The following is an 18,180-nucleotide window of genomic DNA, read 5'->3' as shown; positions in this document are numbered from 1 at the left end:
ATGGAAACAGACTGCAAACAAATCCTGTGTAGTCTGATCTTGAATTCTAGTGTTAGTCCATTCTGTCTACCTTCTTTTCTACAGCCTGGAGGTTACAGGGTTACATGCGAGAACTGTTCTATCTACCACTAATCCTATAGTCACAGACTAGTAGTCTTGTATAATGTATGTGACCCGTGGGATATAAGATGAATATTGCTCCCTTAGTGCTGTATTGATCATGTGTACCTTGCTCAGGTGACAGCATTATGTTCTGTATATTGTAGGTATCAGGTGACCTTTAAAAACAAGAAAAAAAAACAATGGCCATTACGGTGAGAATTACCTGCGAGCCTCAGATGTGCTCTTTAATGTTCTCCCCCTTGATCTGTGATGGTTGTTACAGGCCCCCGACAGGCCGAACACAACACCCTGCTCTGTGAAAGGTCACGAGGCTAGCAAGGTGATATTATTGTGTACAGCACAGAGGAGATTCGCCTTTGATGTGGGAGCCGGGAAATTTACAGTCAGTAAAGAGGTGATAAATATCTGTCTGTGCATCATAGCAACTACAGCGAAAATCCCTTAACCTGCACGACACCGACCATCAAAGAGCCTGCAAACCAGAGAGATACACTGAGAAACACTGCAAAGACTTGTTACTGACACCCCCACCTACCCCCCTGGGTGGGCTATACTAAAGATGTTACCCCCAAACACTATATAAAGGAAGATGTATAACTTATACCAGCTGTACATATATAACTATATACAGGAGATACCCAGGTTATACCAGCTGTACATATATAATTATATACAGGAGATACCCAGGTTATACCAGCTGTACATATATATCTATATACAGGAGATAACCAGGTTATACCAGCTGTACATATATAACTATATACAAGAGATACCCAGGTTATACCAGCTGTACATATATAATTATATACAGGAGATAACCAGGTTATACCAGCTGTACATATATATCTATATACAGGAGATAACCAGGTTATACCAGCTGTACATATATATCTATATACAAGAGATACCCAGGTTATACCAGCTGTACATATATAACTATATACAAGAGATACCCAGGTTATACCAGCTGTACATATATACAGTGGTACCTTGGTTTAAGAGTAACTTGGTTTTAGAGCGTTTTGGTTTAAGAGCTCACAGTTTTTCAAAATTGTGACTTGGTTTAAGAGCATTGCTTTGGTTTAAGAGCTCCCTGTACTGGGTGGGAGGGTGAGTTGGGGAGGGGCATGGCCTGCATAGCGGGGTCTACAGCCCTGTACTCTGACCAAGGAAGTCTCCCTCACCTTCCAAATCATCTACTTCAGGCTGGGGCTTACATCAGGGGACAGGACTGTGGAGGTAATCTCTCCATAGCTGTAACCTCTCTCACTGCAGTCTCTGTCAATCCTGATTGGTCCATGCTGAACACACAACTCTTCCCCATTGCTGTCAGGTGACCACACAGACCTCTGACAGCAGCCCTGCTTCTCTATTCTAGCCTGTTGTACTACGCTACTGCATTATGAGGATCTGCAGTTCCATCCTGTATCTACAAACTGCTGCTTTGTTTTCAGGTTTATGCCCTTACTATACATTATACTCCACATGCTGATTGCTATACTGTACAGTAACTTATAATATGACATATTCATCTGTTTCTCATTGTTTGTTTCCTCTGATTTACATGATATTCAGAATAAAAATCATTATTTTTGGAGTGTGGAACCAATTGTCTGTATATCAGTGATTTCATATGGGAAAATTAGCTTTTGTTTAAGAGTGGATTTGGATTACAAGCATGGTCCCAGAACGAATTAGGCTCGTAATCCAAGGCACCACTGTAATTATATACAGGAGATACCCAGGTTATACCAGCTGTACATATATATCTATATACAGGAGATAACCAGGTTATACCAGCTGTACATATATATCTATATACAAGAGATACCCAGGTTATACCAGCTGTACATATATAATTATATACAGGAGATACCCAGGTTATACCAGCTGTACATATATAATTATATACAGGAGATACCCAGGTTATACCAGCTGTACATATATAATTATATACAGGAGATAACCAGGTTATACCAGCTGTACGTATATAATTATACACAGCAGATACCCAGGTTATACCAGCTGTACATATATCATTATATACAGGAGATACCCAGGTTATACCAGCTGTACATATATAATTATACACAGGAGATACCCAGGTTATACCAGCTGTACATATATATTATATACAGGGAATACCCAGGTTATACCAGCTGTACATATATAATTATATACAGGAGATACCCAGGTTATACCAGCTGTACATATATCATTATATACAGGAGATACCCAGGTTATACCAGCTGTACATATATAATTATATACAGGAGATACCCAGGTTATACCAGCTGTACATATATCATTATATACAGGAGATACCCAGGTTATACCAGCTGTACATATATAATTATATACAGGAGATACCCAGGTTATACCAGCTGTACATATATCATTATATACAGGAGATACCCAGGTTATACCAGCTGTACATATATATTATATACAGGAGATACCCAGGTTATACCAGCTGACTATATAGAGATATCCTTTCTGCTGCTGTTTGTCTCTCGGCCTCCCGCCCTATGAACACTTCTCTTATATGAAGCAGCCTCTCGTCCGGGGTCCTGATGAAGTGTCAGCAATGTTCTTCTGGTTCCTTTTTAGGTTTCTGGCAGAATAATCTCTGTGAAGTATTTTTCAGTTTGGATGGAAGACAGTGACACTGTATGTTACTCCATAAACCAGTGTGAATGGCGGCTGGGGACAGCAAACACTCAGTTTTCTGCCTCATATATATTATACTGGGGCCGGAGTCACAGTCTCTGCTGAATATAAAAATGTTTTCTTCAAAATCAAAACTCCCCTCTGGTCCGGAGCCCTGGAGAGGTTTTCTCCTGTCACAGCTTTAAAATTATTATTTAGTGGTTTACTAGTAACATCATGTTAGTGGGCAACCAATATGGCCGCCAAACGCCACCATGTTAAACTAGTGATCGGCTAATCCGCCTATTTTTGTCATCCTAGAGGCTTTTCCATTTTAGAGTAAATACGACCTCATCAGCGAATAATGAAACGTTCTACAACTTTATAAAAAGTTTGGTGTTTCAGTTCCTCACCACTTTCAAGATCTCTGCTTGCTGTTAGTGAATGAGAAGCTCCACAATGCTCTGTGAGCTAAATGATCTGGACTCCAAACTGATACATTGTACATAACTAGTCCTGCCCTCAGCTGAGAAGTAATACAATGTGTCAAGTCTAGACAATGCTCTGTGAGCTACACAGCCTGTATTCCAGACTGATACATTGTACTAGTCCTGCTCTCAGCTGTATCCAGTGTAGACAATGCTCTGTGAGCTACACAGCCTGGACTCAAGACTGATACACTTTACATAGCTAGCTCTGCTCTCATCTGAGAAGTCATACAATTGTATTCAGTGTAGACAATGCTCTGTGAGAAGTGATACAATTATATCAAGTCTAGACAATGCTCTGTGAGCTAAATAGCCTCCAGTCTGATACATTGTACATAGCTAGCCCTGCTCTCAGCTGACAAGTGTATAATTATATCTAGTCTAGGCAATGCTCTGTGAGCTAAGCAGCCTGGACCCCAGACACATTGTACATAGCTAGTTCTCAGCTGAGGTGATACAATTGTATCCAGTCTACACAATGCTCTGTGAGCTAAACAGCCTGAACTCCAGGCCGATACATTGTACATAGCTGGTCCTGCTCTCAAGGCCCTATTCCACGGAACGATTATCGGCCGTATTCGGCCGATATCGGCCGTTACAGCCAATAGTTATCCCGTGGAATCGGAGGCAATGATCAGCCGACATCGTTCATGTTGGCTGATTGTTGAAAGACAAACGACTTATATAGCAACGATCTGCTGCCGGCACTCTGTGTAATAGGAGCGGCAGTAGCAGACCGCCGCTATATCCTATGGGCTGCCCAGACGATCAGCGATCCCCCAGGCAGCCCCCCCCAGCCCTCCCTGGACTCACCCGCTCGCTGCTGCCGTGTGGAATAGCGCTAATAGTCTAGACAATGCTCTGTGAGCTAAACAACTTGTACTCCAGACTGAGTTGTAGTTTCGCACAGAGTAGTCTGTGGGGCCTCTCTGTTTCTTCATACACCAGAGTCTGGGTGACCTCTGCACCCCTATCACTGCACCCTTCAGTCTCATCCCCCAGGGTTTCCATTCACTGACAGGCGCAGAGATCTTGATAATAATAAGATTTATTAATCCAAATTTTTCAGATACTAAAAATTTCTCGTGAGCGGGCCTCCTCTAGCGGGCTGAGAAGTCATGAAACGTGTGAAATTCAGCTTTTCTATGGTGGTCATTAAGCTTCAGAAGAAGCAAGAATAAAATATGTAACATAAAGTAAAGAAAATGAGAGCGCATAAGCCCTGAGATCATTCCTCCAGAATAGACAAAGGCCGCCAGGCCATCTCAAGTTTCATATCTTGTACAGACCAAGATGAAAGCCGTCAGAGAAGCTGCATTAGTGCGGGGCGGGGGAGGGGCGCTCGGATTTCACAGTTTCACATGATATCGAAACTCGTCTTAAGGAACGCTTCCCATAGAACCCTGCTTAATTGTTTATCGGGTAGCCATTGCTTAGTCAAATTAAGACTCATTGCCGAGGCTTAGAGAGGCCGAGATCTAAAGATGACTTCATCCTTGGCTGCCATTGTGGCCGTCTGCCAGGAATATCTCTGCGGCCTCTCCCCAGCATATTCTCTGTGAAGCGTCTGGCCGCACAATGCAGGCTCAGGACCCTCAGACCTGAGAGACGATCTAAGGACATAGAGATGGGGCAGAATTAAAGGGGCTCACCTAAAGCAAGGGCCAAGCTATAGGGGAGGATGACACCCAGGAACCTATCCAGCTCGTTATATAAGACCAGTGGCGGTCTTTGGCACCAAGCACCCCAAGCGATCGCTTGGGGCCCCCAACATCCAGGGGGGCCCCCACGCCCCGCTCTTGTGCTCAATACCGCTGAACAGGGCCCCTGCCCCGCTCGCTGCTGCCACCTGAACTGTAACTATGAGCACTCGTAATGAGCGCTCATAGTTACATGCAGCAGCACTGACAGGGCGGGAGACATTGGCTCCCTTCCTGTCAGTCACTCTTGTGGCCGCAGGAAGGGTTTTCCCTGCGGTCACAAATGGCAGCTTTGTCCTTGTGGTGCCGGCGCTCCAGTGACATCACTGGAGCATCGGCGTCAGGACAAGGGGAGTGCAGCCTCTTGTGATCGCAGGGAAAACCCTTCCTGCGGCCACAAGAGTGAAGAGAAGAGGAGACGCCCGGACCCAGGTGAGTATAAGTGTTTGTTTTATTGTGTTATATACTATATGGGAGGGGGAGCACACAGGGGTCTGTTTAACTGGGGGAGCGCACATCGGGGGTCTATATAAATGGGGGAAGCACACAGGGGGGCTATTTAACAGGGGGAGCACACAGGGGGGCTTTAGACTACTGGGGCTTCACAGAGGGGTCTATATACTACTGGGGGCAGCACACAGGGGGTCTATATACTACTTGGGGCGGCAGAATGGGGTCTATATACAATTTGGAGAGCACACAGGAGGTCTATATCCAAGTGGGAGAGCACACAGGGGGGCTATATACTACTGGGGGAGCACACAGGGGTCTATATACTACTAGTGGGGCACACAGGGGGTCTATATATACTACTGGGGGAACATACAGGGGGTCTATATACTACTTGTGAGGCACACAGGTGGTCTATATATAACTGGGGGAGCACACAGGGGTCTGTATACAACTGGGGCAGCACACAAGGGGTCTATATAATACTGGTGGGGCACACAGGGGGTCTATATACTACTGGGCGAACCACACAGGGGGTTTATATACTACTGGAGGAGCACACAGGGGTCTATATCCAAGTGGGGGAGCACACAGGAGGTCTATATCCAAGTGGGGGAGCACACAGGGGGGGCTAAATACCCCTGAGGGAGCACACAGGCGGCCTATATACAGTGGGGGAGCACACAGGGGGTATATACAACTGGGGGCAGCACACAGGGGGTCTATATACAACTGGGGCAGCACACAGGAGGTCTATATACTTCTGGGGGAACACACGGGGGGGCTATATATAACTGGGGGAACACACAGGGGGCTATATACTACTGGGGGAAGCAAACAAGGGGTATATACTACTGCGGGCAGGACACAAGGGGTATATACTATTGGGGGCAGCACACAAGGAGTATATATTACTGGCGGTAGCGCACAAGGGGTATATACTACTGGGGGCAACACACAGCAATCTATTGTTTTGGAACGCGTGTTGAGGGGGGGGGGGGCCCAGACATAACTTCGCTTGGGGCCCCAGAAATGCCAAGACCGCCCTTGTATAAGACACACAGACACATGGGAGGTGGGGGCCATTGCCTCAGATGCTATACTAGGGCAAAGGATTGGTAAAATAGATACAAGAGGGCAGACTGCCTCCATATACCAGCAGAATTGCACTGGACTTGCCCTTTAAATCAGGGATGGGGAACCTTTGGTCCTCCAGCTGTTTGAAAACTATAATTCCCATCATGCTTGGACAGCCAAAGCTTCTATAAAAAAAAAAAATCTCATGTCTTCCAGTACTTATCAGCTGCTGTATGTCCTACAGGAAGTAGTGTGTTCTTTCCAGTCTGACACAGTGCTCTCTGCTGTCACCTCTGTCCATGTCAGGAACTGTCTAGAGCAGGAGAGGTTTTCTATAGGGATTTTCTACTGCTCTGGACAGTTCCTGCTATGGACAGAGGTGGCAGCAGAGACCTACAGGACATACAGCAGCTGAAAAAATGGATTTAAAAAACAAAAAACAAAAAAAAACGAGGTCAGAAATCACTACCTCTAAATCCTTCTCTTCTGAAGTCTTTGCTAATACAAAACGGCCCATTCGATTTCTGTCAGAATCCAAGCCATGAACACCAAGTTCTGTAGAAATTCTCAACCCCTTGTAAATATGAATGTTCCCATTCACTGACGTCAGTTATTGGCACAAAGTATAAGTCAGTCTTATAGCTTTACTTCTTGCTTAGACACAGTTCCAAAAGTTCTTTGAGCATGCATGCTATATCACCTCTGACACCGCTTATCTTGGAACTGATACTATGTAATAAGACTATCTGGAAGCTTCCATAGACCGTATATTATAGATATAACTATGGAATATATTGTTATGTCTATGAGCGGCTCTCACCCCAGGCGTGTAGCTGTCTGTTACCTATAGACATACATATAATAGCAGCAGATCCAGGGCACAGGATACAGTAATGTGGAGACCTGGAATCCTGTAACGTGAGCTGAGCGGCGGCTCAGACAGTAAGTTACTAGTGAGACTGTCAGGACCCCGGCTGCAGCGTGAGATTACCTTACAGCCGGCTCTTAAACCATTGTTGTTAATAAGACAGACTTAACACAACTTTTGAAGTTCAAGAAATAAAGAGACACATGGGACGGCGGCAAATACCTCGCCGCTGATCCGAGACGCTTCATAGGATCCGCTTATGTAAGAAAGGGAAAAATCAGAGCACGGATGAAAATATCATTTGTGTCAGACACAATAACGTAATGTGAGACCCAACAGTCATATAACCCCCGGGATAAACAGAATGTACTACAGAGGTAGCAGAGCTGAGTGCGCGAGAACGTTACTGACTGAAAAGCATCACAATTCAAATACAAATACTGACAAATTTGCTTTGTGATTTTTAGGTTACACCTAGTTAGTAAAAGGGGGTGGCGCTGAGAGGAGGGGTAAATTGTGCAAAATACTGTAGGGGTTGGCTACTTTATAGTAAAATAGTTCCATGTACTTTACTAGTAACTGTACTCACTGTATATACTGACAGCAGCTTCCAGGCTGTGCTGTCCTGCTCTGTGGTGAGTCTGTCCATAAGATGGCCAACATGGAGGAGCATGTGACCATGCCCCACCCCAAAGTGTCCAACACTGAGCCTGTATATGTGTATGGTGGACACAGGGGGGCGGGGCATGGTCACATGCTCCTCCATGTCAGCCATCTTATGGACAGACTCACCACAGAGCAGGACAGCACAGCCTGGAGGAGGGGAGTCTGATTTTAGCTCTATGAGGTACACGGGGAGCTGCTGTCACTATATACAGTGAGTACACTTACTAATACTGTACACTGAACTATTTTACTATAAAGTGGCCAACCCCTATACACCAGCCGAGTTCTAAATTTAGATATACGAGTGCAGTGTACCATTATGTGGTGTCCTAGCTGCCCTTTCATGGTTGGCAAATATACTGGACCTTAAAGCGAATGTACCATCAGTGTTGCGTATGAATAGAACGGCAGCGGCGCAGGGAAGCTGGTGCCTTGGCCCCTTTTTTTGAACCGCGGCCCGGTTTCTGTGCACGTTGCCAGTCTATTACCAAGCAGTGGGAGGAAGCTCCATTGATTCTAATATATACTGTGCCTAATTTATGCTCCAGACATTCAGTGGTGGAATTGTAAAATGGCAAAGCAATTTGCAGTTATATTACATTGCAGGTTAGAAGTCACTAGAAAAAGGGAGTGCTTGCTCAGCCACCCATCCACTCTCTAGCTGGGAGAAAGATGTCCCAGCTAGAGAGGAAGGGTCTAGTTCAGGGATGGGGAACCTGCGGCCCTCCAGCTGTTGTAAAACTACAATTCCCATCATACCTGGACAGCCGAAGCTTTAGCTTTGGCTGTCCAGGCATGATGGGAATTGTAGTTTTGCAACAGCTGGAGGGCCAAATGTTCCCCATCCTTGGTCAAGCTAGTAGTAAGTCAAGTGCAGAGTCTACAGTAACAATGGGTCTCATCAGCTTACATGCCAAAAACTAAAACACAGGAGAAACCAGTTGTATTCCTACTTCTATTCGTGGGAATCCATTGTTCTCGTCCTGATGTCAGTTTCCATGCAGAACATATCAAGTCACGAAAACTGAACTTGTAAAAAGTAAAAATTACACTAAACTTTTTGATGTAAATTGCAATTTAATTTCTTCTTTTTTTTTTTTTTTTTTTTACCTTCTTCAACTTTTATAGCTTATTTTTCCCTGGTGAAGAAATTGTTGTTTTTGGCTTCCATCTTTAAAAGGGCATTGAGTATAAATCAAATCTCGCAGTGTAACCTACGACGACGACGGCAAAATTACAGCGCACGGAAAGATTAATCAAAAATGAATTCCTCGGTAGAAGTCTACAGGAAAAAAAAAATAGAGGCGGAAAGTTTTATATTCAGTCAAAATCCCCATAATTTGATTAAGGTAACTCCAGGGAAGGACGGAGAAGTGAGAGGTAGAAGGTTTATTATTACCTCTACACATCTGCTATAAGGAGAACCCCCGCCCCCGCCTGCCATCCCCCGCCTAATCTCTTGGCTTGGGGGTAATATGTTCGGTGCGCCTTTTAGGGAGATCAATGGGATGATGGATGATGATGATTATCTTGGGTTGTTTTTGGATCAGACCAGGTTCGGTTTCAGAAATACAAAATTTAGGATTTAAGGTTTAAGACTTGAATGTTTCAGATTGAATTTCCTCATCGGAAACTGAGATCTTGAAACAAAAGGCGTTCTTTTAAGGGAAGAATTAAGACAATGAGCACCAGGTCCTGTCTGAGTTACGGATATTCCCCCCTGTGCTGTGGATTAAGGGTCATTTTGGGATAACTAAAATAAAATTCACATTTGTCGAGAACATTTATGGCCCCTCATAGCCCCTGTTAGACAAAATGGTGGTGAAAGTGCTCCGAGTGGTGGGTGTCAATGAGTGCACCATCAAGTCACTCTGCCTAAACCAAGGTGAGATACGGGGCTCGGCAAGTGAGCTGAATCTGGGCCATGTGAATGCAACTTAGAAGAAAGAAAGCCGTTTCTCTAGTGCCATCTACTAGAGATAGCTTACAGGGTAAATACTACCAATAGGTGGCACTAGAGTGACAATTTTCTTCCTCCTGAAGAAAAGTTAATTTGCATATATATTCCTCTTGAAGTAAAACTAATTTGCACCCCCCAGAATTATCGCTAATTTGCATATTATTTCCCCCCAGAGTACCATGTTGGCCTGCAAAGCTCCCTCCACTGGTTAAAGAGAAGACTTTCTCCCTCCTGAAGAAGAGCTACTTTGCATACCCATTTTCCCAGGGTGCATTTCTTGCCTTAAATAACTACCTCAGCTAGATGGTGCTCTCCACAAGGAGTTTCAGTACCCCCAAAGACCCAATATGAATGAAATCTTAGTTATGCATAGGTCAAATCGCACCGTGTCTTGCGCCCTGTCTTCTCTTGGTCCTAGGCTATACTGGTTAGATTCATAGAGGAAACAAATTAACAAAATTGGTATGTGAAGATGAAGAAAGGATAAGGTTGAAGGAGACAAACATCAGAGTAAAACACACTTTCTTTTTTTTTAGTTTTGGATGGCGTACCCCTTTAAATACACTATAAAAGCCTTGTCTGGATGCACATTATTTTTCATACCTTACAGACCCTTCCCTCCCAAGCATAGAGACTGTTTCTGTCATACTATAAATATTAGTCAGCAGGGGGCGATGATGAGCACAGGAGAAGCTCCTACCAGTGGAAGAAGAATAACAAGGGGCTTATTTATCATTTGCACTTTTTTCTTGCACATCTTTTTTGCACTTGCTCACATTTTACATGCTGTGTATAAACTCACACACCTTGCTCAAAATGTATTTAATTTAGAGCAAACTGCTCAAAAATAGTGCAAACTGCATAAAATTTTATGTCCTGAATAAAATACACCAGAATAATAGTGCAAAAAGAATAATAAATATGCCCGTAAGTCTATGCTCCACCCTGAGGCATGATGGGAGGGGAGGGACATTTATAATATTTAAATAACACTACCTGCTGTTATCACTGTAACCCACTACTTGTATATACATGACATATAGATAGTACAAGCATACCTGGTGAGAGACCCTGTTGCTTTCCAGGATAAAAAATCTGGCAGATCGAAGAAGTGTCCGGCCTTCTCCCAGCATTCCCGGCCTAAATTCTTAAATAAACATAAAAGACAAATCAGCTTGGACAGTTGTCATTTACCTTCATCCCCACAAAAACACTAAAATCTTAGCTCCACCCAGTGTCCTAATGGAAGGGACATTCACAATGTTAAAAAGTTTTTTTTTTATAAATGTATTTTATTTATAGGAGTGATTATACCCTATTGTATAATCACTTCTATTGCTGAGTATGGCGCCACACGGTGTTCATGGTGTATAACAATGCTCATGTCCACTTTCTGAGCTTATGCTAGAGGACACACATGCTCAGTCACTGTCCCCTGTATAGTGACCAGTTCACTGCATTGCAGCCAATAGAAGTAGCTGTTCCTTGTCAGCAAAGCCTCTGCAGTAAGACTCCTACTGCAGAGGAAGCAAAAGGGATTGTACTGTCAGCTGCCAGTTGGGGAAGGAGATTGAATCTGTGTCCAAAATGAGAAAAGACACAGCTACTTTCTTGTAAAAACAGTGCCACCCCTATACCAGGTTGTGTGTGGTATTACAATTCAGCTGTACCATTCACTTCAATAAAACTGAGCAACAAAAGCCACACCCAAACTGAAGAGAAGAGTGGTGCTGTTTCTGGAAGAAAGTGGGCATGTTTTTCTGGTCGGTTTATCTTAAGTGCCCATAATGTTAATCGATAAATAAATTGATGACTTTGTGGTCTCAATAGTTCAGTGTCACTACCCTGACACCACAAATCTAACCTGCTGATAGCTTCCTATTGTGCACGGGGCCCTGATGATGAAGGTATGTCTCCTGCCTTCATCCTTGGTGCAGTTCCTGTGCAGTTTGTAATGTAATCCTGTGTCCATAGGGCTGCTTGAAGCACTGGGGGTGGAGCTACCACCCCAAGAGCTCGATTATAGCCCGCCCCTGGCCAGCCCACTGCCTAGCGCTCCAAAAGGCCTTACCGGACACAGAATTACATTACAAACTGCACAGGAACGGCGCAGAGGATGATGGTAAGAGACATACAATGTGTGCAATGTGTTTGCAATAGGGGGCTATCAGCGGGTTAGATTTGTCTAACCTGCTGATAGTTCCCCTTTAAGAGACTCAGCTATACAGCTTGACACTTTATTCAGAAAGTGTCATACTGGGTGCCAAAAAGGGGCACTACAGGAGTAACAGGGGCATTTATAGAAATAAACAGTCCTTTGGAATCAGGGGTGAGAAAGGGGTAATGTATACTGCCTGTTTGTTTCATATAGGCATGTGACTAGACAAAGAATAAAATCAAGGCTGCATTCAGCAACCAGTAGGGGGAGCTTTAGAGCTTCTCACATGTATTAAACTGATCTATGACACAATTATACAGCTCCCCCTACTGGTGACTGCAGGTAGTGAGAATGCTTTCATATAATGCAGGAGGTTCGGAGCTCTGTATCAGAAAAACTAATCTCTACCTGATATAAGAATATCTTAGGAAAGAAATCAGCACAAAGGGTTGGATCCAAAAATTAGAATATTTAAAATTATGGAGATTCCCTTTAAGTAATGCTGCTAGCTATGGAGGAGTCATGTGACCAGGGTTAGGACTGAAGCGGCAGTAATGAGCAGACATCATTATGTTGTTCTGTATCATCATAGGGGAGGAAGATCTGGCTGCTGTCCGGTGAGATGATGGAGTGAGTGTGCACTAGTTATGTATCTCTATGAGATAGCAGAACATTATCAGCCTCTTCTCCTTTGTCTCTGGGATTCGGGATATGTTCCCACATTACAGGATGATGGACTCTGCAGAGTCCTAGAGATAATCGGCGCAGCCAACACATTAGTTCTAAGGTTTCTGTGTTCCCGTGCCAGCCCGAGCCATCAGCTATAGGGGAACGAAGCAGAGGGGAGGGGGGGAGGGGCGTCGCCCTTCACAAAACAGATTTTATTTAGCTACAGAACGTATCACATGACACTGGAAAATGGATCTGAAATATATTATCATAAAAGTGAAATATTTCTCCTGTGTCAGCTGTGGAGGCGGGAGCCGGAATATTTATAATGTGGGAATAAACCTACAGAGACCCCCAACCCAACTACTACTACACGTCCTTGACTCGTCCCCTTCTCTTGGGAGGTGTAAGATTACCATGTAGGAAAGCTGGGTGAGGAGAATGGCATCATGTGATGTCTATAAGGACAGTCACACAACTTTACTGGAAACCTGAAAGGCAAATCTACCTCCCAGCACAGTGTAACTGGCCTCAGTCCTGTACAGCCACATGCAGGTCTGCCACTCAGGGGACTGGAAAAGTATCAGCATGGAATAGGGATTAGCATAAAAAAGAATGGCACCCAATTTTATTATACACATGAATGGCAAATCTACTTCACTGTGCAGTACTACATGCCTTAGGGCCCTATTCCACGGGACGATTATCGTTCAGATTATCGCAAAGTTGTTTGAATCTAAACGGTAATCTTTCGGTTGAATAGCAGTTAACGATTAACGACCGAACGAGAAATCGTTGATTGTTTAATAAGACCTGGACCTATCTTTATCGTTGCTCGTTCGCAAATCGTTTACATTGATTAAGACGTGGTTCGGTCGTTCACAGTAGTGACGAACGCAATATCGACGACAAGACGACCGCAAGAACGATCATAAGTAACGATTATCGTTCCATGTAAATGGGTGAACGACTTCAGGTCTTTCACAATAGCGGTCGTTTGGATGGTTAATGATTATGCGAACGTTAATCGTCCCGTGGAATAGGGCCCTTAAGCCCCTATTACATGGGGCATTGACAGAGCTTTTTTGCTCTTCGTACCCCGCTATTACACGCGTCGGCAGCGAGCGGGTGAGAGCCGGGGGGGCGCAGGGAGCTGCAGGGGGACTGTCTGGGTGATTACTAGATCGTCTGGGCAGCCCCTAGAGGGACAGCCCTATTCCATGGAGAGATGTCAGCATATCACTGCTATCCTGTCCATAGGTTATATCCTGGTACTCCAGCTCAGCTTCATTGAAGTGGAGCAGAAGTCTTCCATTGAAGTTTGTTTGAGAGAAAAAAAACAAAGTCAGCCTGCTGCATTTTGGAAAAAACAGCCACAGAGCCACAACCCCCCCCTCCCCCCAAAAAAAGAGCAACATGTGAAACAAACTTCCATTGACTTCCAGCTAACATCTGGCTGCTGGCATTCTAGCGGGTTATCCCGGGAGTGGGGCTGTCTCTGGAAAAAAGTGGCCATGTTTTTGTAGCGCTTGATAACCCCTTTAAAGCAATGTGAAGCCAGCCTAATAGATGTCTAAACTTAGACTAGATAATCCAAAAATGTTAGTCTGAGCCAAAATGACAGCTGTCCAAAAAGACGGACGTAAAACGGCCACGAAAAGAGGTTGCGTTAATATAGCCTTATACTGACTCGTTCTAGTATTACGTAAGATTAGTCAATCTGCCTCATTGTATCAATATCAAGTCCACTGAGGTACAGTGCCTCGTAGTGTCTAATTTTTAGACAGTGTAAACTTATACTAGACAGTCTGAGAATGCACCAAATTTATCACAGTGGCTCAGACTGTTCGATAAATTTGGCACATAGTTAGACTGTCTAGAGCGCATACTAGTTAGCTTACTTAAAGGAGAACTCCGAGCCAAGATGAAAAATCTAGTGCAGGCAGAGGGGAGTGTGAAAATAATAAAGAAGTTCTACTTACCCATCCCTGCACCCCTGCAGTGCTGCCTTATCGCTTTTAGACCCTCGCTGGGCTCCTGGAACAGCACAACCCGAGCTCAGGAATGCCCGCTGGTAGCCTGTGATGTGGCAAGGTAGGGGCATGGGTAGGTAGAGTTCTTGGTGTATGAAGTTGCACTAAAGCCATGCCCATGCCACTTTCCCTTTAAGCCACACCCTCTGCAAAGGTGTTTAAAACACATGGTAACAGGCCCATTTTTTGGTTGCAGAAATTTGGCACTTTTGCAAAAGTAAATCTGCCCCTTCTTCTTTATTCTCTCAAGGTTCATAATTAAATTATAGCGTGATGTGACCCCCTATATTGTAATAGACCCCGAACTCTTTCCCAAACCAGGGAATTATATTCTATTTATATACTTAATAATTATTTAATATACAAATAATATTTCTACGGTAACAATAATAATAGAAAAACCCTACAGTATGCATTCATTCTAGAAAAGTGCCTGCATTAAATCAACATGGCTTTTGCCCCACCCCTGAGGAGCAGTCATTTAGGTTGCATTGTAGAAATGAATAGTAAATGTAGTTTTTCTTTTAGAACAATGTTTTACTAATCTCTTAGATTCTTAACCACTCTTGCCAGATGTGCCAATCGTCTGCTTGTCCTTGCCACTCTATCCAATGACCATTTGGACTATTTCTAGCCAAAAAAGTGTCAAGTAAAATTGTTGCACAAAGAAACAGCAAAGATACATAAAAAGAATATTCATAGGAGGCAGCACATAATCTATGTGTCTTATTCACCACACGTTTCAAGCCATAAATCTTCTCCACTTTGAGGCAGAGGGCTGCAAGAAGCTGATTTATTCCAGCTAAGTAATGGAGAGAGCAAATGGACTTAAACAATTGATATCCACCTTTCAAGAAAATGCAGCCTCTCCGAGCAATGTTAATTATACGCCATTAACGTGAGACTGTCAAGAGCGTCTTGAGGTTGTTATTCCTCGTGACCTTACTCCCGTCTGCACGGTATTGCCGCGCATTTCGCAGTGTTTATAAGGAGACGGCGTCCTCTGCTCAAAGCCAATGACACTTATTTCACATTTGGCATTCATTATCAAGACAGTCGAGTGATCAAATAGAAAAAGGCGAGCCAGAGACAAAGAAAAAAAAAAGATGATTGGAACAAAAAAAAGTAGTGTTTTTGGTTAAGTGAATAATAACTACAACAAGGATTTAGTTGAAATATATGAAAAAGGGAGGGGGGGGGGGAGTAAGCCGAGAAAGAATTCTTATTTTAAAATTTTGTAAATTTTATTATACTGGGGGAAATAGATTGGAAGTTTTGTATCTGGTTTGGTTTTTTATTTTTTTCCTTAAATTTTCTAGTAATATGTGACCTCAAAAATACTGAGACTAAAATGACGTGGCCCCATCAACGTGATTCCAGGCACATTGTTAGATACTGCAGCTCCTGCTAACCAAAAAGCAATCAGTGCTTCTTCCCAGCAATACCTTTATTGCTCCTTTACCAAGACTGGTTCCTCGGGGGCGTGGCAGACTCCACCCCCATGCACACACTTCCTATGAATTGCTGGCAGAGAATACTGGAACATAACTAGTACTAAGCACAGGGTTGCCACCTACTAGGCAGTCTTTCTGCAAGACATCAACACTTCCATTCACACACTAAGTTAAAACAAAATCGAGTGCCCCCCCCCTAAAAAAAATATATATATATTATTAAATTAAGATTGTAGAGTCGTTCTAATCCACCAAATTCAGTCTAGCGTTATTTTATTTCAATTAGTTTCTGACAAGCCGTATATACAGTACATCAGTACAACTTATACAAAGGATACCACTCAGCTTTCTCGGAACCCAAAACAGCAAGGCAGACTTGTTATGTAATGATACTCCCTTGATTCCAAAAGTTTCATACTGCTAGACAGATTTGAAGGTGGATATGAAATCTGGGTGACAATTTCTTGAGAAATCATACATTGATACTTAACCAACCTTCCCAGAAACAGATATAACTGCTGGAAGGTTCCTCGGGGGTGTGGCAGTTATAAGAAGACTCCTCCCCCTCCATAAACATTGTTTGATATTAGAATTGTAGGATTTGTTCTTAATGATGACTAGTTAACAAGCTGCATGAAGAAACTTACTTCCTTCAGCCAGAGGAGCTTGGGAGGTTGCATCTCGACAGACATCACTCCGCCGACGTAACGCAATACGCCATGTTTGGTTCTATTAATGCGCTCTACTTGACTTCCTGCGCGATGGTCCATCCACATGATCACATTCCTGTTATGGTCGCCTTAGTAAAAGAATAAGTTTAGGTTGATGAAACCAATCATGAGAATAATGTAGAGAACTATCAGGATACACATTAGGCTGGGTTCACACAGGGTGTTTTTCAGAGCCTCTGCGGTCGATTTCCCTCAGTGCCAGGCTGTCCATTGCACAATGGTCACTTACAGATTCCGACAAATCCCATTAACTTCAGTAGGGTTTGTCAGGTTTCTGTCTGTTGTCTCTACTGCTGAAACTGTGATGGAGCCCTCCAGAATTCAAGTGTGAACCCAGCCTTAGTTGTAGTTACTATAAAGAAATAAAGTGGTACTCCGGCGGAAATCTTTTTCTTTCAAATAAACTGGTTTCAGAAAGTCATATAGTCTTTTACTTCTAGTTAAAAATCTCAAGTATTCCAGTACTTATTAGCTGCTGTATGTCCTGCATGAAGTGGTATATTCTTTCCAGTCTGACACAGTGCTCTCTGCTGCCACCTCTGTCTATGACAGGAACTGTCCAGAGCAGTAGCAAATCCCTATAGAAAACCTCTCCTTTCTGAAACAAATTGATTTAAAAGTAAAAATACCCCTTTAAGCTTCATCCTACAATTCCTTACTGTACATTCGCTCCCTGTCTGGGAATTGATTAGATTTAGTCATCCTGATCTTTCAGTTTCATGAATAGAATACAAGAAATACAGTGAAGCACTTTTCATAAATTCATACTCTTAGTTTAGAGCTAGTTCCATTCCTATGGTCATGACCGGTTTGTGTCTACAGCACCTGGGCAGACCTGTGTGTCTCCATGGTAACAGACAGCAAACAAGCCCTGTCTAGTCTAACCCTGGTTTCTTCCATGTGTCTGCTACTTTTTTCTTAAATAAATTTGTTGGCAAGGAGAAGACGGCATGACTGCAAAATCTGACAACACAGTCTGTTGTCTGTTACCATGGAGATGCACAGTCAGCCCAGCAGCTGTATACAAAAAAACGATAGGAAATTTTTAATAAAGACTATTGGCTAAGTTGCTTCTTTTTTTTTTATTAGAGATAAACATTGCTTTTATATTTGCTTCAGTGATCCTGGGGTAAACTGTGAGGATAAATCCGGGA

General features: G+C 43.4%; 1 protein-coding gene across 5 annotated transcripts in view; it reads right to left on the bottom strand.

Moving 5' to 3' along the window:
• FGGY (FGGY carbohydrate kinase domain containing) overlaps positions 1–18,180 on the bottom strand; it is a 381,964-nt gene that overhangs the window by 120,776 nt on the left and 243,008 nt on the right. For all 5 annotated transcript variants that reach the window (XM_069981325.1, XM_069981328.1, XM_069981327.1 and 2 more), the window contains 2 exons: positions 16,943–17,094; positions 11,040–11,128 (listed from right to left, as the gene is read on the bottom strand). In XM_069981325.1, coding sequence (XP_069837426.1) covers positions 11,040–11,128; positions 16,943–17,094 — 241 coding nt within the window. The remainder of the gene's footprint in view (positions 1–11,039; positions 11,129–16,942; positions 17,095–18,180) is intronic.

The sequence above is a fragment of the Dendropsophus ebraccatus genome, chromosome 8 (genome assembly GCF_027789765.1).
Source record: "Dendropsophus ebraccatus isolate aDenEbr1 chromosome 8, aDenEbr1.pat, whole genome shotgun sequence".
Classification (NCBI taxonomy): Eukaryota; Metazoa; Chordata; class Amphibia; order Anura; family Hylidae; genus Dendropsophus; species Dendropsophus ebraccatus.
This window is presented reverse-complemented; position numbering and strand designations above follow the sequence as displayed.